General features: G+C 43.4%; 1 protein-coding gene across 1 annotated transcript; it reads right to left on the bottom strand.

Moving 5' to 3' along the window:
* Positions 1–6: 6 nt before the first annotated feature.
* Positions 7–18,204, bottom strand: hap1 (huntingtin associated protein 1; the record flags this gene model as incomplete). Its single annotated transcript, XM_031864409.1, has 15 exons — positions 7–1,708; positions 2,474–2,576; positions 2,816–3,004; positions 3,328–3,713; positions 3,876–4,094; positions 4,337–4,548; positions 5,176–5,250; positions 5,331–5,461; positions 5,544–5,622; positions 5,832–5,940; positions 6,235–6,329; positions 6,443–6,559; positions 6,805–6,881; positions 15,752–15,940; positions 17,868–18,204. Coding segments are annotated over 15 exons (2,712 nt in total), but the record flags the coding sequence as incomplete, so codon positions are not given.
* Between the last annotated feature and the right edge of the window lie 3,238 nt (positions 18,205–21,442).

The raw sequence follows: 21,442 nt of genomic DNA, 5'->3' as shown, positions 1-21,442 counted from the left end.
CGCTTAAAACTGTGCTGGAAGTTTTATTCACAGGTGGTACAACTCAAACACACACCGACATATACAGCTGTGATGCTAACACAGAACAGAGCAAGCAGCAGTGCAGAGAAACAGTGCTTTGGTTGATTTAAGTCAGAACACACATTTTTAAAAGCTGTGTTTATTTCTTCCCTTTTTAATCCTCAGTATCCTATACGCCTTTTTGCTACAGTTGACAGTTCAGACAGATTTCAAAGAAACATGCTGTTTAAATAATTAGGACCACTTGTCTGCTTGTCTTTAAATAAGGATTCTTGACCGCATGGAGAACTCACTTTGAATGCCTGAAACTATTTTTGATTTAATTTACCTTCCAGCTATTTAAAAATTCCTGATGACGTGAAATTCAGCAAGATTCTCAGTGAACACAGTGCAGTAAATGTACATATTGCTTATAAAAAACCCATTCACCTTCTTTGATGCAGCACGGCAAACCTGATTTCATCTTGGTGAGGTTTTGGTCAGGATGAAGTTCAGAAATGTCCAACAGGTGACTCAGCAGCCATAACAACATGTGCTACGTGAAAGCAGGTGGTGCACTTTAGGGCAGACGGCTGCAGGACGTCAACATCATCAACATGTTCCAATTTAGTCGGCGCATCGTCCGTCATCGCAATGCTAATTGATCAACGTCTCAAGTGTTTAACTGAGTATATTTGACAAGCTTATATACAACATGCTAATCTCAATGTAGCAGCTAATAAGCAGGAAGACGGAGTGTATTTTAGTCCATTTGAAAGATGTTCAGTGTGACAGCATCGCTTCAGTTTGTGGTTTCAATAAACAATAATTTACTGCACGTAGTCCTTTTTAATTTTCCCAAATGACAACTTTGTTATTTACACATAAGTGATGTTCCACTTTGGAAACTGATGATGAGTTGTTGTTTTTTTTTTAAACCAGCGGCGGGGAAAACGTGAAAAATGACAATCACGATACACGGTATAAAAATGTTTTTTCTTCATGTTTCTTTTTTTGTGTAAAAAGAAGTCAAAGAAACTGGTGATAATCAGCTGATTTTCCTGAGATGAAGATGTCACTCACACACACACACACACACACACACACACACACACACACACACATTCATCGAAAATAATATTACTGGTCACTACCGACAACTTAAAGTATGGCTCTAGCACATTCTGTGGCTTATGTTTTCAAGACACCACAGCTGTGGGCCCTGAACAGCACAGTGGGGATCACACGGCTGGATGTAGAGTCCCTACGGTGAATGATGGAAGCAGGAAGTGATGAACAGTCCTCATCAAACTTTCAGAGGACGACCGACTGCTTCTCTTTAACACTGCGGCCCGTCATCCCCCAGGCTGCCACTCTGTGCAACCCCAGACCTTGAAGCTTCTTGACCAAGTTCAAACTGAAAATGTACCTTCGTCCCTCTTTGTCCAGTGGGGAGTCTCCACATTTGTCTGTTACTGTGGAGGGTGAAGGTTTGTTACTATGGTTGTCGTGCAGGTGGTGGTGCGGATGAGGCGAGGCTGAGATGCCGCGCTCTTGCAGCAGCTGCAGGAGTCCCAGTGATGAAGTGGTTAGAGTTGAGGTGTTGGCGGCGGTCCGGCCTCCTTGGCCAAAGGGCCGCTGGTGGGATGGCGATGAAGTGCTCACGAGCTCACAGTTCCGACAAGATGGCAGCCCGAAAGAGCGAAGCCTGCAAACAGAAAAAAAACAACACTTAAAGAAACACAATAGACAACAAAACAAAGCTGTTTCTTCTCACACAAACATGCAAGCTCATTCCCAAATCATGAAAAGAAAACAATAAAATGTTAAAAGTTTGATTGAGTTCATTTGTTGTTAGTGTCTGCCTATCGTTGCTGTAAGATGGATGAACACAATGTTAGCGTGGCAGCGGTGATGAAACAGGATCTGGTGGTTTGCCGAGATGAAAACCTAGGAAGGTCAGGAGACGTTAAAACATAACGAGCTGAGAATATGTGGAGTACAAACAAGTTAGTGTTGTTAGGAGGCGACAGAAGCACAGTAGTGATGATCTTTTCCGTTAGGTCATTGCAAATGTTTAACAGCTCTAATACCTTTATTATTATTAACCATGGTGTTATTTAGTTAAACAGACATTGGTCCCGTGCCTCCGTCATTAATAATAAAATCCAGTATTCATAGTGTATCCATAACCCTCGACTCTTACTTTGCCCCGAAGGCGCCTTTTAGAGTTGGAGGAAGAGCCTCGACAGATGTTTTCTGCCACTGTCGGGGGTAAAGAGCAGACGTTTAAGGGGAGAGAAAAAGCATGACGGAAGACAGGAAATCTGCAAAAACAAGTTGTGGATTAATGAACCAAAATTACTCTTTTTCAGGAGTTCCCTGCTCAAAGTTAACAGTAACTCATGTACATCCCATTCACAACAATAACAAAGCATGCTAAACAAATAGTTCACAGTGTGTGTACTCTTACCTAGTGGATAAGGATGGGATGAGAAGGGAGGGTTGCAGGACTTGGCAGGTGGTAATGGTATGTGTGGGAGAGGTCTGAGGGAGGTTGGGACCAGGTGGAGAGACTGCGAGGTCATGGAGGGAGAAAATGCACATTAAACTACACATGGAGAAAGTTAGGTTCAATGAGGAACTACAAGAGCTAATGAAGCTGGTAGCTGAAGTAATACCACTCAATAAATGGGACATGAACAATATAAAGGAGCAGAGAAAGCAGGAAGCATGGATTTTAGAGGAGATTTAATGAGGCGAAGAGAATGATGGAGCGAGTGGGACTGTGCAGCATGAGTGCAGTGTGTCCTACCCATGCCGTGTGCTCCAGAGAGCTGCGACAGGTCCGGTTCGTCCTCCTCCAGGTCGTTCAGACTGTAGACGTGCTGCATGTCGACCTCGAGCTCCCGGAAGTCTTTAGTCAGGACGCCCGGACGTGGATGCAGGATGCCTCCCAGGTTTGGTTTGGCCAACTGCTGCCACTGATGCAGAGTCACCGAGCCTGACGACGAGAGAGTCAGAGGGAACCGAGGTCGAATAACGTTGTAATACGAGGCAGTCACGTGTCATTTATACAGTTAGAAATTACTATGAATTATTTGAGATATGGAAAAAAAAGTACTTGAACTGTTGCCTTGCTTCTATTCTTGTAAAAGAATACTTTCTACTTTTAAGAGCCGAACAGCTTTGCACCGGTGGTATTTAATTAGGATCACAGACTAATGTCAACAATGATCAGCATGCTTGTGCTCCATCGTGACTCCACTTAAACTGGGATAAGCTCCAAGAAATTGATGAGAGACAGTATCCGGCGGAGACTTTTACCTTCCAGAGGTTTGACAATCTGCAGGCGGTCGGGCAGGTAGGACCTGGATCCTCCTGAGGAGCCACAGGAGGGCCGTGAGCTGCCGTTGGAGTAGTTGGTGCCTGTCGACGCTGCTGGGCTGGAGACCAGGCTGTCGTTTGGCGTCAGGAAGCCACTGGAGCCCTCGGCCTCTTCGCAGTCTGCTGCCAAGGCGTGGAGTTTACGCTCACGTTCCACGTCGAAGAAGGACCGCTCAGAGGAGTGGTTCTGCTGGCGGGCTGACAGGCTGCACAAGGCGGCTTCGAGGTCCTGGCCTCCTGGTGTGCCCGGCTGGCCCAGACGCTTCGGCCCACTGAGTCTGTGGTGAATAGATGTGACGCTTGCTTTAGCTGCTTCCACACTGGACCTTTAAGTGGGTTCATCATCATAAACTCATGTGGCAAAAACATTTGAACTTGTCATCAAGAAAAAATACAATGCATATAAAATGATCAAAATAGATCTGGAATTTTCCATTTGATATTATAGTGCACGTACAGTATGTGCATTAACGCACACTCAAACACACCTGTTGTCTTCTTTCGGAGCATTGTTGAAACTGGGCTTGTCTTCCAGAGTAAGGCTAGCATTGTCTGAGCCATAGTAGCTGGTCCGGGGGGTGCTGATGCAACTGGAGTGAGCCGACACCGGGCTGGAGCCCGGCAGCCCTGGGGAGTGGCACCGAGACCGCAGCCTCACGGCCTTGTTCACCACCTTCACCGTTTCAAACACACGCCACGGGTGGTTCCTGCGGGGAGAAACTGGGGGGTGAGTGGGCATAAAGACAGATCCAAACATGAACAACTTATAAAATACATTGTATGCCACAGTCATCTAGCTAGCTGCTTCGTTCCACAGTAAGCTTTAGTCAGTCAACTTGGGAGGGGCGGACCCGAGAGAAAGAACAAGGTATCAGATCAGAGGAAACAATCTCTTAAGATTTCAGTCCAATCTTGAATAACTATTAAACTTGCTACTTCACAGACTCACTTGTACTCCGAGGGGGCCGGGGTGTCCAGGCCTTTGCGGAAGGTGCCCTCTATCTCGGCTGCGAGTGAGTCCATGGGGAGGACAGAGGCCAGCGCGGTGTAGCGCTGCACCGTGCTGTTGGGGAGGCTCTTATTACGCAAGTTCTTAATGTCCTCTCGGGCCTCGCGGAGCATGTCCTCACACTGAGAGTACTTGTCCCGCAGGTCCTTGAGCTGCAGGACAAAAGGAGACATATCTGTCAAATTGTAGTACAAGAAGAATACATTGTATAATTCAGAGCTGAATATTGACATAGTCACGATTAAGTATCTGCAAAGACACATATAAAAAGGTCTGTGTGGTCGACACAGAGAAGGGGTTTCTGGGAAACCATGGGAAGGCTCTTAGGGTAGCTGATCTGCATATTAAGAAAATATCAACTAAACGTATGTGCAGTGCTGTGTTACACACAGACCTTCTCATCAAACTGACAGAGGTCTGTAGTAAACATAAAATCATTACTTTTGTCTCAGAAGATTGGCAAGGGCTCTGAAAGTCTGACAGCAGACGGACTGGTTGAGCGGGGAATGCCGACTTCCAAAGCACTCAGATTGTTGGTTTCTTTGATTGATTACCTTCTTTTTCGTTTCTGAGCATTGTGGTTTGTGAATGTTTTAGGTGTCCACATTCTAATTGTATTTATTTTGGAAAACAAAATTGAGCTCAAGCTAGAATCAAACTAATGAAGGCCACAAGCGGAGACGCATCAGTTTTACACACACAAGTGTTGCTGGATGTGAAGGGATCCTAATTGTACTCCAAGTGAGTGTATTTTGTCAGAGGGAGTGTAAGTGTCTTGCCTCCGATTGAAGATTTAGCTGGCTCTCACGGGAGGCACCCAGGTGTTGGCTCAGCTCCTCGTTCTCGTGGGTGAGCTAGAGACACAGGGAGAAGACAGTTAGACAAGTTTTACTGGGATTTGACACTCCTGGAGAACATGGAAACGTTCTCTCACCCCTTTGCAACGGGCCTGCAGGTCAACAATCTGTGCGAGCAGCGAGCTGATCTCCTCCTGTTGTCGGAAAGAGTCCTCCACCTTCCGCGCTAGCTCATCAGACAGGTCGACGACCCGCCTATTAACAGATGCTGAAACAGACAAGTCCGGTCAGTACACATACGGACGTCTCTGTGTTACTTTCATATACTGAAACAAGACTGTACCACTTACAGAGTTCTTCCACACACACCATCATCAGCTCCTGTTCTTGCTCCTCGTAGTTGGTCGTCTCTGTTGTGAGGTCACTGGCCTGGAGGAACAAAACGATGCAAACAATGTCAAAATGTCATACTTTTAACACTGGAGGCAATTAAAAAAACGACCTATTATTGTTATTCAAATGTACAGTACAAAATAAAAAGCTAGATTTTATACAGACATGGCCGTAAGAATCACGATGAACATTTATAAGTGTCTCATTTCATCTCATATGCGGTAGAGCTTTGCAGCATTGCGTACCTCTAATCGCAGTTTGCGGTTGTCCTCCTCTAAACCCTTCAGCTTCTGCTGCAGGAAGTCGTAGTGGACGAAGTTGCTGAGTGAACTGCAGGATTCGTTCCTTTTTATTCTATAACAAGAAAAGATACATCTTCTGCATTCAGACATCTTTATGTTTTTCTCACAAAGAGAAAAAAACTGAACGAAACAAACATGTTTATTTCAAAATGTGTGTTTTCTGTTCAACGGTGGTGATAGAACAGAAGTTAGCAGCATGAATTACAATGATTCTCTTTTTTAAGGATATCTATACTGACTAAGTCACAAACCTACACTTTGTTTAGAAACAAACTAATACTATATGAATCAACCTCTGTCTTCTGTGTGTGTGTGTGTGTGTGTGTGTGTGTGTGTGTAAACCCACGGTGATTGTGATTCAGCGTTCTCGATCTCCTCGGTGCTGGCGTAGAACTGAAGGAGGTCGTCTCGCATCGAGAGCTCATGGCGTAGTTGAGCGATCTAGAACATGCAGTACAGAACATCACCCGACTGTATCAGTAAGCACCACATTGACAACGTGGCACAGGTCGTTTATTTCAGTGAGACACTTGTGACGTGAGGTGTGTTTGTACCTCTTCCTTTGCGATCTCAAGCTGTTCGTCCAGCATTTCATTGCGTGCGGTTATTTCTTGGTTCTGCTTCAGGAGGGATTGACCGATTCGCGCCGCTAACTCGAGATCCCGCTCTTTCTGCAAAGGCATAAATTCTACTTTTATTTTACGGAATAATGCATAGTGATATAGTACATACATACATACACATATACATATATATATATACACATATATATACAATCACAGTTTCAGTGAGGCAATCACAATTGCAGGTATGTTTTTTAACCAAATGTAATGTACTTTTTGTACTTTTTGTAAGCGGTGACAAACGGATAACTGGAATCCTCTCTAATCCCGTTCATCTGCTGTGCGTCTCTTACCTCCTCCAGCAGGTGGGTGACTGCCTTGATGTCATGATATGTCTTGGTGACCTGGCCCACTCTGTCTGAACACAGCACTGAGGGAGGAGGGAGAGAGGGAGAGAGGGATTTAATGAATGAAGAGAAAGAGATGTAGAAATCACACAAAAGGATAGCAGAACAACAAAGTCTTGCTGAATATTTATCATGAGATAAGGGCTATGAGCAATTATTTTTGGCTGATCACTTCCTCTATTTAAGTTTTTAAACAATAGAAAATACTAGGTGACTGTGGCTCAGTGGTAGAGCAGGGTTGTCCTTCAATCAGAGCACCGGCGGTTCGATCCCCGGCACCACGAGTCCATGTCGATGTGTCCTCGGGCAACACACTTAACCCCAAAATGCTCCCGCAGGTGTGTGTACATTTTAGTTAGAGTCCTGATGGGCAGGTGGCACCTTGCACTGTAGCCGCTGCCACCAGTGTATGAATGGGTGTGAATGGGTGAATGATGACATGTGGTGTTAATGCGCTTCGAGTGGTCGGAAGACCAGAAAAGCGCTTTACAAGTACAGTCCATTTACCATATTAGGGGTTATTCAGTGTTGCCAGGTCTGCATTTTTCCCATGGAATTGAGCTACTTTTGAGATGTTGCATGGATTCAATTTTTTATCCACTCGTTGGGTAGACCTATTTTGCATGCAAATTACATACTAATCCTACCAAACTGACTCCAGGCAACACTCAACCCCGGGGAGGGCAAAATACAGGAAAACCTTTTAAAAAATAGATTAAAAAAAAAAAAAACAGTATTAAAGACTGCAATAAATGCGTATGAAGTAAAAACAGTACGTTTGTGTTGTCCAGGCAGGAAGGACGAGAGAGCCACAGGTCAGTGTGTGTGTGTGTGTGTGTGTGTGTCAGTGAATCGGTCTACATGTTTACGGAGCACAATTTTATTTCTGATAATATTCTGTATCTTTAGGACCAGGTTTAAATAACTGTTTACGGAAAACTGATTTTAATACAGGTATTTAACATTTATGCCGTTACTTTGTAGATGTTACAATACATCTGGCGATGAAATCAATGCTGTTGGACTTTAAAAGCAGTATGTATTTTTAGGGGCAGGTTTTGATCGGGCTGGTTTTGTCACAAAGAGGCAACAATGTAAATATTGTTTATCACATGTCCAGTACTGTTAACTTTACATTTGGTTTTCGGTTGCATCACTGGAGGCACTGCTCTGGTTAAAATGGATTCTTGATTAAAAATGTGAAATTTAACAATTGATTGTTACACACAGATGGAATTGTCATGTACACATGTGAAGAGAGGCTGCCCACATAAACATACATATATACATATGCATATATACATATATATGCGATTCCTTTTTTATCCATTGTTAACTTTTTATTATCGAACTATTGTGTATTGTCAGCTACAGACTGTAATTGATTTTAGTTTATTACTATTGCATTTTGGCATGACCTTTTCCTTTAGGACACTCAGCCTGTACATTCTGGCAGGGGGACAGACAATGGAAATCAGCCTTGCGGCTGTAATTGGGTGCATTTACATTTTAATTTGAAGTGTTCATCAATGTACATTGTCCCTCTCGAACAAATAAAAACTAAACTAAACATACCCTGCTCACATTTGTTTAAATATTAAATATTAACCTGTAAAAACACAAATGGACACACCAAGACTGACTTTGTGTGAATGAGATCCTCAAGTACAGCTACAGACCACAACATCTCCATGTGGTCAGCCAGATACTGATCCTCTTAGCTTGATCCCTTTCAGCCCGGATTAGATGGCTGTAAAGACCTCGTTCTCCTGGATACCAATATAGCTCATCAGCAGAGACTGCCGGGGCTAAACTGACAACGTGTTCAGACCAGCAGGACATGCACAGCGTCGAAGGGATAACAGCGGCTGACTATTGACCTGAAGCTTTGTTTACATCCTGGGGAATGATTTGTTTGTGTCCACTTCAATGTCAATAAGGATGAAGCGCTGCGTGAGGTCAACGAGTCATTTGAAGCATTCATGTGGTTCTTAATTGAAGTAATTACTGTTCTGGTCGTGAGCCAAACACTGTCAAGTTATCATTGTTTGTCATTCTAATTTTCGCTTCTTTTGTAATGCTACCTGCCGTTGCAAGTTTTGTGCTTTTGGAGCAGAACTCATTTCGGTGCTTTCAACATCTGACTCGTCTGTTTAAGGATGTACAACATTTGGCTTGACTAGCGTGCAATTTTTGAATGACACTGCATACCTCTACAACAAAATCAGCTTTGTAATCTTACTTTGGTGGACTAAAGAGACGGGAGGTTGCCAGACAGCAAAGTAATTCGATTGCGGTCCTTGAATTTGGCCTGGAAACACAGGGATTGGGTAGCTGCATCAGTGTCTAATCAGCCTGATGGAAAGAAGCTAACCTTGGGCTAAACTACTGTGCTGACCATGACTTGTATAATAGAACTCATGTCTACAGTCTGAGCTGATCTACTGTAAGATAGAGGACATTGTTTTACATTTCACTCAGTAGACTGAAGAGAAATGCAAAACCAACACAAGTGTGATGGCGAAAGCGTTCTAACTTATCGCAAATAATCACAAAGCTTTGCCAGAGAAATGCCAAAAGACATTCATGCGTCAAAGCCACACCTGCAAAAGTATATTATGGACCAAGACAACGAAACTGACAAATCATATTGGAAACTTGCACAACTGAGCAATTGAGCATTACAACAGAAGCACAAAAGTAATCATTAAACATTAATTTAATCAATTAAATTACTTATATATAGCTGGATAGCTATATAGATACATTTCTAATCTTTAAGCCAACATGGACAAGAAGTCCTCAAAGTGCTCAGAAAAAGGGACATTTGTACTTTCACAACTCCAAATCAAACTCCATCTGCTGACAAAGTTCCTGTTATTTAAATAAAACGGTGTCAGTCTGCATTCGATTCTTTGGACAACTGTTCATCCGATCGACTTCAGAATTGGCGAGAGTATTGGCGGCAAGCAGCAACACCGGCCAAGCAAACAGTCCGTTCCTAACGGGCACGATTTGCGCGGGCACTGCACGAGTATGATCAAAAACTCCAGAGCAACTACTAAATAGACCTTGATGTGAGAGGTTACTGCTGTTTTGTCAAGAGGTCAAGAAAGAACTTTAAAGCTCGACTCTTAATTAATTAAATCAAAACCTACATAAAAAGGTAGAACAGAAGTACAGTACTCACATGCACCTTAAAAACCCTAATCGTCAACAACAAAGAATCACGTTAATAAACTACAGCCTAAATTACGCACAATTACGTTAATCATGTAACTACCAAAATACATTCTGTAAATGAACGAAGGTTAATCCGATAATAGTTCAACTTCCTCAAATCCTAATGTACTTAAAATGGATTGCAAAGCAAAGTCTGCAGCAGTCATTTCCATCTGCAGTACATTCATTATTCCACATCAGTCTACCTCCAGAATGTTGAAGTAAAGTTCATTGAATGGCTTATTTGCACTTGAATTAATGCATTCTTCAGCAAGCACCTGAACTGTTCACCCACAAAGTCTCACCAGCTGAAATATCGTCTGTATTTCAGCTCGACCTGACGGCCACGTAGAGCAGGTCGAGGTAGGTCGAGCAGGTCGAGCTTGCAAACTTATACTTATGACATCTGTTGTGTTGTGGGGATAAGACGGGCATGGATGAGCTCCAAAAAGGTTTGATCTCTACTGTTCTGAAGCTGCAGACTTTACAGAGCTTCCTCATGTTAATCTGTCTGGACATTTCTTGACGTATTTTGCATTGGTAACATTAATCTCACTATAAAGAATTTGGGAGTTTAAAATAACATTATAAATAACATTATCAGATCATCACTAATAGGTTAAAAACTACAGCTGGATTTTAGCCTAAAAGATCCCGACAATATACAATAACACACACGCAACACCGTGTCCAACAAAAAACAGCTAAAGTATATATGCACTGAAAATATATCCAATTTATTTATCCTATTGCATAACAGAGAGGCAAGAAATGCATTAGTTTGAGTGTCCCGTCTCTCTGCAGGGGTGCCCGTGTCGCAACATTGGTGTCGGTGCCGGCCACATGCCCATCTAGACAAAGAAGAGGAGACTTCCTGCTCACATTCACTGCTCTGTTGAAGCAGAACATGACCTTTTTCAATCTTAAGGTGCACAACCAGCCCTGCTGTGTTCATGGTAAACACAAACACTGTAACCGATAATAACTGCCATTCACTATAAACCAGGCAACACCCTTAAATTATCCTGTTTTTGGCACGTGTTCATTGAGATGTATCAACCATCTAAAATTCCATTACATAAAATGCGAAGACGACTGACAATACTGAACTGAAAGTAAGGCAGCAGCACATTTAATGCACCTGCACTCTGTGAACAACAGACCACACAGTAAAGGGTTAACATTCAGCAGGAGGCATTTCTTAGGAAGAGCATTCAGGTCATTTCTTTAATCTCATTCGACCAATTTAATTATCTTTTTCCAAATTCCTCTCTGTGATTCAAACCATGTCAGAGAATAAGAAAAATGTAACATTAGAGTACTATTCCCTAATTGCGTGGCTCTGACCTCCATATAACAAAAGACAAACTCACAATGACAACTGCTAACATGAACACACTGCTGCAGCAGCTGCAAGCGCACAGACACACACACACACACACACACACACACACACACACACACAGGCTCAGTGACCTTCACACCACTAAGAGGAAACTAAATATATTTACATAACTGTACATGTCTCGGGGTATAATCAGGTTGAATTAAAGGAGTTTTATGACAAGAGCTTCAAAATCAAGCAGCATGTTGTTGAACGGTAATCATCATTTGTGTGATGCAATGACATCACTGCACCCTGCAGTGCTCAACGTGCACTATAAAGTATTTAAGCAGTTAGATTACAAAGACCTTGAAGAGGCAATGTGCAACAACACACTCAGACAGCAATATCTGCAGGGCAGAGTAATCATTAACCGTGACACTTTATGCTTTACTTATCATTTCTCTTAACTCTCTCTTCTAAACATGGACTCAGCAGATCACCGACCAGCCTCTTGTGCCACCTGCCTTTTCCTACCTGCCTGCTCATCTCACCTTGTGTCACCTCCCGGCAAAGGCTTTCCTTGTTCTTGTTCTTGTTGTTGTTATTATTATTATTGTTATTGCTGTTGAGGCATTTCTTCTCCTCCTTCACCACTTCATCCATCACAAGACTGGAAGTGCTCTTCTCTTCTTCCTCCCCCTCAGACGCAGAGAAGCTCCACACCTCCATGGTGACCGGAGAAGAACTGTCCTCCGCCTCTCGGTCCATCGGTTGAACCCCTTCTTCTTCTTCTTCTTCTTCTTCTGATTCTACTGTGTGTACGCTGTGCTGTCACGCGCCAACTGGGTCTCCGGCTTCATTCTGCTGGCCTGTGTGTTTGGGAAAACAATAGCCACCGGCCTACGTGAGTGGGTGCACACACCTGCGTGCCTGTGTGTGTGCAAGAGAATCTGAGCTGCTTCGTGTTAATACATAATCCCTCAGATTGTAAGAGCCATCTGTCGTCATGCCTGCCTCCGTATACCTGGCCACGTTGGACTACCGGGTAAGAAAAGAGGGGAGGAAGAGGAGCAGGGATGAAGGATGAAGAAAAATCGAAACCACAAGCCACAAAAGCCGATATTGCTCACACTGACCTTGTCCAAGCACAAAAAGATAAGTATTGTTAACTACGATAGAAATAATAACTCAGGATGGGGATGCTCGTGCAGTTTGAAAGGATGCAGCATTAAGACCACCCACCCCTCTGGAATTGAGGGAGATGGTAGGTTCCGCCCCTGCCAATGGCTGTTCTTGTTCTGGTCACACATGTAGTACCAGATACAGAGAGGGCTCTGCGTAATACTGCTGCAGACAGAGCCACGCCCACTTTACAGGGGTCTGATGGGAGCAATGGAGTGATTACAGTCTGAGATTCTCAGGGTTATTAAAGGGGCTATTGAAGGAATATATGCATTTGTTTTATTCCATCTATTAATATTATATTTCTCCCTATACTAAAACAATGATATGTGTAATACTTATAGATGAGGCTGATACTTACATGAGTAATAAATAATATGATTAATAAAAAAATAACATTTCACATGTCATACTGAGCATTAGACGGTTGCTTTCTACGAGCAGATAGTAAGTAAAGCGCTGTTAAACTACACAGATAACTTTCCATCTTGTATCCGTTTTATTTTCATAGCAATCAAAATCCAAAATAGGAATTTACAATTCATTTTCCAATGATCCACGTGTACGGTCGTGTTCACCGTCTTGTCACTGTCCACTGTCTGTTGCTACCCAAGACATCAAATATTAACCAACTCATACATCTTTCAACCCCGAACCGGCTCTTTCCAGGTCAAATTCAGCACGCAGGAGACAGGGGAGACACAACTTTCACTATCTGGGATTTCCTATCCGTCTTTGCAGAGTAAAATCGATGAGGGCAGCACATCTAAATGAAACGTGTACGGTTTAAGTGGACCACCCTCTACACAGGAATGGCTCAACCAGTTGCAGTTAACAGGCTAGTGCTATAGAAACACTGCACAACAATCTCATCGGGCTCGTATTTCTGATCTAACATACAAACAATCATTACTTATTTAAGATCAGAAATGCTCCTCTACCCCCAGTCTGACAACTCCCCACTACAAGAGCAACACATGCTACAAGTTTATAATTTAACCAGACGAGTGACCTCGCTCTGCTGCACTGCACGGCCCACTGGATTCCTGGGTATTGTATTGGTGTGGTGACTAGCATCATTGCCTGACAGCAAGAGGTGTGGATCAGTTGTTTTGCAAGTCCTTAATGTTATTCTTGGTGTGAGCAAAACATTTAGTCGAACGCTTCCTTGTACTTCTGGTTACGTTTTTCCACTGAAATGTGACTTGAGGATTAATCCCTTCATAACCACAATCATAAGAGCTTTTAAAATTATGTTTCACATGCCATATGAGGCTGTACGGTGGTGTGGTGGCTAGCACCATCTCCTCACAGCAAGAGAGGTCCGGGTTCGTTTCCCAGGCCAGACGGGCCTTCTGTATGGAGTTTGCATGTTCTCCCCGGGGCAGCGTGGGTTCTCTCCAAGTTCTTCGGCTTCCTTCCTCCCACAGTCCAAAGACATGCAGTTTAGACTAATCGATGCCTCTAAATTGCCCGTAGGTGTGAACGGTTGTCTGTCTCTGTGTTTCAGCCCTGTGGTAGTCTGGTGTCCTGTCCCTTCGCTCAATGTCAGCTGGGATCGGCTCAAGTGCCCCTGCGACCGTGAACAGGATAAGCGGTTAAAGATAATGGACGGATACAACGTGAGACAAGAAACAAATCAGCTTGAGAGCCTTAAACTAATGCAACGAGTGAAGTTGAGACGTTGTGAAAAAGTCGTTCAGATAAAGCAGAAGCAAAGCATGAAAGAAATCTAATTCTGCAAGAGATGTACCTGAAACACAACAGTGTTTGGAGCAGGTTAGTCTGTCCTGGACCTAAAGAAACATGTGGCTTGGCATCAGCTGGGTACAGGCTATCTAGCATTATGACGACGCAGCCACACAATCATGTGAAATCTCCTATCGCTACAAAAGGTAAGGGAGTGAAATAAAGTTCGGTCGGTTTAGCAGATCTTTCCTGAGAAACTGGTGAGCCGGCATTGTGGCTCCTATTTGTGACTCATAAAAAAAAAAAAAAAAGGGCCGTAAATGTCAGAGCAGTAGCGGACATATAGGAATCAAATGTACGGTAGATTCAGATTATGGGGAGATGAACGTGTTACAACGCTTTACCGCAGAGCAACGTTTCTTAATCTTTTCAGATATCATTGCAAAGTAAACACGGCAGATATTTGCACATTCACATGTGTTTGAATGTCGCGTCGCTGACTGAGCCACTGATTTACTGGCTTTGCGTTATGAATGTCAAACTGTTCCGAAGCGAGGCTCTCTCTATCTGAGAGCAGATCACAGTTTTAGCTCCAGTGGAAACTGCTGAGAAAGCCAAGTGACAGCAGGTTAAGCAGCTTGGTGACATTTGACATCTGTAACTCACAAAAGCGGAAGTGTGTGTGGAGGGGAGGAGAGATCCGGCTTCACACACTCACTTCAGTTCACTCTCATTTCTTGAGAAGATATGAATAAAGAAAAATACGTCATTATGTGATCAAGCAAACAAGTTAACAAGCAACTAAAGACTATTTCTTATTATCAATTAATCTGCAGTCATTTCTTGATTAATTGATCGTTTAGTCTACATTTAGAAAAATGTCCATCACACAAAGTGACATGATTTTCACCTTTTACAAGAATATAATTCATATAAAGATCACAGAGAAGGAGACCTTTAAAGCTCTAAAACAATTAAGTACAGTTCTACGACTCGCTATCAGCAAAGAGCCCGATGTTTACATTCAGTGCAGCTCTGTCCAAGCATTTTACAAACACAGAGCTGCTGTGTTCCACTTCTTGGCCAACCGTCAAAAGTGACACATTGACTTTTAACAAACCATATAACTTCACCTATGCAAAGATTGAACTAACACAAAGCTGCAGTATGTCTTTAATATGACAAAAATAACCCAACGTATGTATGAAAACATAACAAGCAAATGCCCTAAAAGGAGGTCTTATCATTTCATGTTACTCCTCGTCAGACTGAAAAGGGGAACTTCGGTATTTTCGCTCTCTGTTTGTTATTGTGTCATGTGACTTGCGGGGGACAACGGTTGAACAGTGAGTGGGAGTGGAATAGATCAGTGACATGGGACACCGTCAGAGCACATGAAGTGGAGCCCACCACTGGTAACATCATCACTACACACGAGACGGTATGTAAAGTGTACATAAAAGATGCACTCACAGAAGTACTTGAGAGTCTCTTCAATCTGCTCGTGCGTGAGTCCCAAAACGACTGCCGGCGGCAGCAGAGGGGTGTGCAGCCAGTCGTCGTTGTCGTATCCAAACACGCTGTCTGCCCGAAGAGTGTAGCTGGGCTGACCCTCTGACAGGAGGCTCACTATCTCCAACTCTGGCAGGTCTGAACAGAGGTCTGAGTGTGGGGAGTGTTTGTTGTGTACATGCGTGCATTTGTATAAAGATGTGTGAGTGTATGGGTTTACGTGTGAGGAAAGAAAAACAAAAGACACAGAAAGGAAGCAGCGCTTTAACAACCACAATTAGACTGAAATGTCACCTACGATGGCACACTGCCCTCTAGTGATGCAGCTACGAACCTACAGTGGGTACGGAAAGTATTCAGACCCCTTTAAATTTTTCACTCTTTGTTTCATTGCAGCCATTTGCTAAAATCAAAAAAGTTAATTTTAATTCTCATTAATGTACACTCAGCACCCCATCTTGACAGAAAAAAACAAATGTAGAAATTTTTGCAAATTTATTAAAAAAGAAAAACTGAAATATCACATGGTCATAAGTATTCAGACCCTTTGCTGTGACACTCATATTTAACTCACATGCTGTCCATTTCTTCTGATCCTCCTTGAGATGGTTCTACTCCTTCATTGGAGTCCAGCTGTGTTTAATTAAACTGATTGGACTTGATTAGGAAAGGCACACACCTGTCTATATAAGACCTTACAGCGCATGTCAGAGCAAATGAGAATCATGAGGTCGAAGGAACTGCCCAAGGAGCTCAGAGACAGAATTGTGGCAAGGCACAGATCTGGCCAAGGTTACAAAAGAATTTCTGCAACACTCAAGGTTCCTAAGAGCACAGTGGCCTCCATAATCCTTAAATGGAAGAAGTTTGGGACGACCAGGACTCTTCCTAGACCTGGCCGTCCAGCCAAACTGAGCAATCGTGGAAGAAGAGCCTTGGTGAGAGAGGTAAAGAAGAACCCAAAGATCACTGTGGCTGAGCTCCAGAGATGCAGTAGGGAGATGGCAGAAAGTTCCACAGAGTCAACTATCACTGCAGCCCTCCACCAGTCGAGGCTTTATGGCAGAGTGGCCCGACGGAAGCCTCTCCTCAGTGCAAGACATATGAAAGCCCGCATAGAGTTTGCCAAAAAACACATGAAGGACTCCCAGACTATGAGAAATAAGATGCTCTGGTCTGATGAGACCAAGATTGAACTTTTTGGCGTTAATTCTAAGCGGTATGTGTGGAGAAAACCAGGCACTGCTCATCACCTGCCCAATACAATCCCAACAGTGAAGCATGGTGGTGGCAGCATCATGCTATGGGGGTGTTTCTCAGCTGCAGGGACAGGACGACTGGTTGCAATTGAAGGAAAGATGAATGTGGCCAAGTACAGAGATATCCTGGAAAAAACCTCTTCCAGAGTGCTCTGGACCTCAGACTGGGCCGAAGGTTCACCTTCCAACAAGACAATGACCCTAAGCACACAGCTAAAATAACAAAGGAGTGGCTTCGGAACAACTCTGTGACCATTCTTGACTGGCCCAGCCAGAGCCCTGACCTAAACCCAATTGAGCATCTCTGGAGAGACCTGAAAATGGCTGTCCACCAACGTTCACCATCCAACCTGACGGAACGGGAGAGGATCTGCAAGGAAGAATGGCAGAGGATCCCCAAATCCAGGTGTGATGCAACTTGTTGCATCATTCCCAAGAAGACTCATGGCTGTACTAGCTCAAAAGGGTGCTTCTACTCAATACTGAGCAAAGGGTCTGAATACTTATGACCATGTGATATTTCAGTTTTTCTTTTTTAATAAATTTGCAAAAATTTCTACATTTCTGTTTTTTTCTGTGAAGATGGGGTGCTGAGTGTACATTAATGAGAATTAAAATGAACTTTTTTGATTTTAGCAAATGGCTGCAATGAAACAAAGAGTGAAAAATTTAAAGGTCTGAATACTTTCCGTACCCACTGTACATTGTTCATTTAAGATCACACTGTTGAATTAGCCTTTGGTGCTGCTCGGTATCATCAACATATTGAAGTCATTTGCAGATTGATGAGTGAGTGAAGTTCCTCCTTTGTGACTCACCTGTTAAAGTTGACACATCGTGGCATCGTTTCCTCAGGTCTCTTAGGTCTTCAGGTGAATCAAGATGAAGAGGCTGGGGGTCCACATCCAGGCCCTCCGGTGCCTCCCCCCGCCCCTCATGGAGGGAGAAAGCTAAATGGGAGGCCAGGTGGGCCTGTGGGGACCAGGAGGGAGGAGAAGAAGTAGCGGGAGGAGAAGAGGAGGAGGGAGAGGAGGCAGGGTGGGACAGCTTGCCTGGAGCCGGAGGGTTCAGGGTGAAAGCGAACCCAGAGCTGGGTGTCCCGCTGTGGGACTGAGGCCCCCTGGTGCCTTCAGGGAGACGACGCAGGCTTCCAGGGCATCAGGCTCCGATTGGCTGAGAAGGTAACGACAAGAGAGAGAGCGAACACAAAGAGGAAGAGAGCAAAGAGAGTGGGAACATCAGAACGTTAAAGGAACCAAGTGCTGATATGTCTTTAATATGAGACACTAATGTTATTAATATAACATAAGTAACTGCAGAGTCATCTGATTAGGAAATCGAAGTGGGCCAAACTATCATTTTAAACCTTTTATTTCTGCAGCTATACTAAATAATATAAATGTGTGATACAAAACGGTAAGAAAGCATCATCATAACTAAATGTTTTCATCATCATAAAACAAGCAAATTTGATAGCATCTAATCCATCTAATCATGCAAGTAATTGAGACTAATTTATTATTCAAAAGATCTGAACTCTCTCAGCATCGAACCTTTTGTTTGATCAAAGAGCTTTTCACTAGAAGTAAAACCGGGCCTGGCCTTCTGTCCGTGTTTAAGGGTCACAAAGATCGAGTTACCGCTGCCTGAAGCTACACACGGATCAGGTTCCTCACAACAGAAACATCTCTTTTAACACACACACACACACACACCATGAGGCAGCACATGCTCTATGAATTACACACAGAACCGTTAACACCAGTAGCTACAGCTAGAAGGAGTCTTATTGAATACAGTATGCGCTGATCTGTGACTGATTCAGTATCGTCTCGGACATGATGCACACACAGTGTGCCAATATTTTAAAATATTGCCCAATGACATACATATATGTAAAACAAGAATCTTATATGTTGTAAAAAAATGACAATAACCTGCATGAAGGTATTTGATGTTTTATTTGAGGGCATTAGGTTTAACTAACTATGCCTAATGTGTCTAATAATGTATGTCGTTTTTTCTTGAACTCTAGTTTATATAACATCTGCCAGCACAGCACCTATGGGCCTGTGTCCACATAGCGCCTCTTCTGTCCGCGGGGCGCTGGGTAGCGCTTCATCCTCGCGTTTCCATGAAAAAGCGCTCGTGTTCTTACGTACAATAATGGTCAAAAAGTCTAAATACACAGAGGTATGTTTATGACACAGATTTTTATAACATATACTGAATCATACAGATCTTTATATAGATAATAAAAATATTCTCATAGAAAAGCTTAATAAAGCTAGAACAACGTTCTTCAACTCTCACACAGACTTCCTGCTCTATCCTGGTAACAAAAGGACACTCGATACCTCGACCCAGTTATTGCAGTCAATAAAACATGCCGGCTGGAGTGCAGAGGGTTAGGCCCCAATTAAAGCAACAGCTACTAGCCTGAGTACAGGGCCAGCATGTGCACGTATGCGCGTGACACACACACACACACACACACACACACAGCTGAAGACTGCAGCTGTGTGCACCTGAACACACCCATCTTATTACACTTGATTTGAATAGACTCCCCCAGCACCAGTATCACTATCTCACCACTACGAGAAGCTCTTTATTTCTCTTTCTCCTCGTTTCATCTACTCCCCTCCTCTGCTTTCCACCGCACGGTTCATCCAATCAGCTGAGTGTTTTGGATGGTGGCCAACACTTCCTCATCCATCGTCTCTCTCTTATAGATGTCAGAGGAGTCCACCACCTGCACACACTTCAGCTATTCACCCACATCAGACCCATTATTTCTGGCTGCGAATTCACAGTACGTGTGGTTAGAGGATGTCCTCACTTACACCGTACCAACAACAAAATAACTTTAATTTAACATACACTGTGGGTATAAAGCTGTGTACTCATGTTGAAAAAACAAGCTTTTCACATGACCGCTCAGTGAGTGAAACACGCTGTTGGTTTGTTAACCATGCAGCCAAGCAAGACCCCGTCAGCCACTTGGGGGTGACACTAAGGGACACGGTTATTAGCCATCTCTCCCTCCTTTGTATACTCGTCTTTTTAGCGTGCTAGGCAGGATGCCAGAGAGAAGGAAAAAACAGACTGTCAGCTGAGTAACATGCACACAAAGCATAATGGAGCTGCAGAGAGGATCGGTGCACCGACCTCCGTGTTCAGAAACAGCAACAGAAAAACCAAAACCAAGTTAAAATCAATGTCACATTAATCTAATAGAATAATAACTGAATGAATAGAGTCACTAACGAACGACAGTCATTTTAGTAATTAACTGCAGTTGGGACGGCTGCTGTTCTAGTTACTGACTTTAAGTCTGAACTGAACCTTTGACTTTGGACTGGAGCTGAACTCAACAGAGGTAAAGGATGTCTGAAAAGCTCTACGTTGGTACTCTGCACAAACAATGCCCTTCCAGGAAGGTGTGTACGTGAGCAGAGGCACACGGGAGTGAGAGAGAGACGGGAGGAGGAGGAGGAGGGGGAGGGAGAGAGGACACCCACACCGATGGGGCTGAAGGAGGGGAGCGTTTGAGACACGGGTACTCAATCGCACACTAGCAGGTAGTCAGTCACAACATTCTGCTCGCCAGCCAAAAGGCGCTTTTCTTTTGACCTCTTCTGTAACTAGACGAAGAGATCTACAAAAACCAACGAGTTTAAAGGCAAGTCATTTCAATGAACTGTGGCAGGCAGCATGCTGGTTCTTACTGGTTCATGTGACCAAGCCTCAAATGACCTTTCACATGTCTTTCAACCAAATTATGACAGGGGAGCCTCTGCGTGATGCAAAGTAATAGATGTGGCTTAAAAGGGAATAAGAAGGAAAAAGTAAAAATGCTTTTCTGTTTTGTCTCGTAGATGCTTGAATCTCAAAGGTTATTAATAAAACAGGAAAGTTGGGGACCAGAAAAGGAGACGGCTTTTGACTTCAAGCAGATCTGTAAAAGTAACTGCTTAGTTTCTTTATATCCCTTATAGAGCGCAAATTAGCTCACTTAACTCCAGCATGCACCCAGCACACGGTGCTTCAGGACACTAGAGGGTGATGCACATGTGGTCATTTCATGATTAAATGTCGGAGTTTTAGAGCCTTTGTTAGAGGACCTATGCTTTGAGATATTCTGCGCTACTGTACCGCGTTAACGTGAACTACTTTTGAAAAATAACTCATGTCATAAAAAAGGTAACCATCTTACAATGCTGTGTGACATTACAAAGCTAGTACAACGTTCTTCAAAAGCTCCACATCCTCTATTTATCACCGTCACCTGACTTATCTTCTGAAAATGCCAAGATCCAAACATCACACTGGATTAAATATTCGACCCTAATCAGCAAAGAGGATAAGATGACCCGCCGGGGCATCAGCA

Source organism: Anarrhichthys ocellatus, unplaced genomic scaffold, assembly GCF_004355925.1.
Source record: "Anarrhichthys ocellatus isolate YVR2014 unplaced genomic scaffold, GSC_Weel_1.0 scaffold31, whole genome shotgun sequence".
NCBI lineage: Eukaryota > Metazoa > Chordata > Actinopteri > Perciformes > Anarhichadidae > Anarrhichthys > Anarrhichthys ocellatus.
This window is presented reverse-complemented; position numbering and strand designations above follow the sequence as displayed.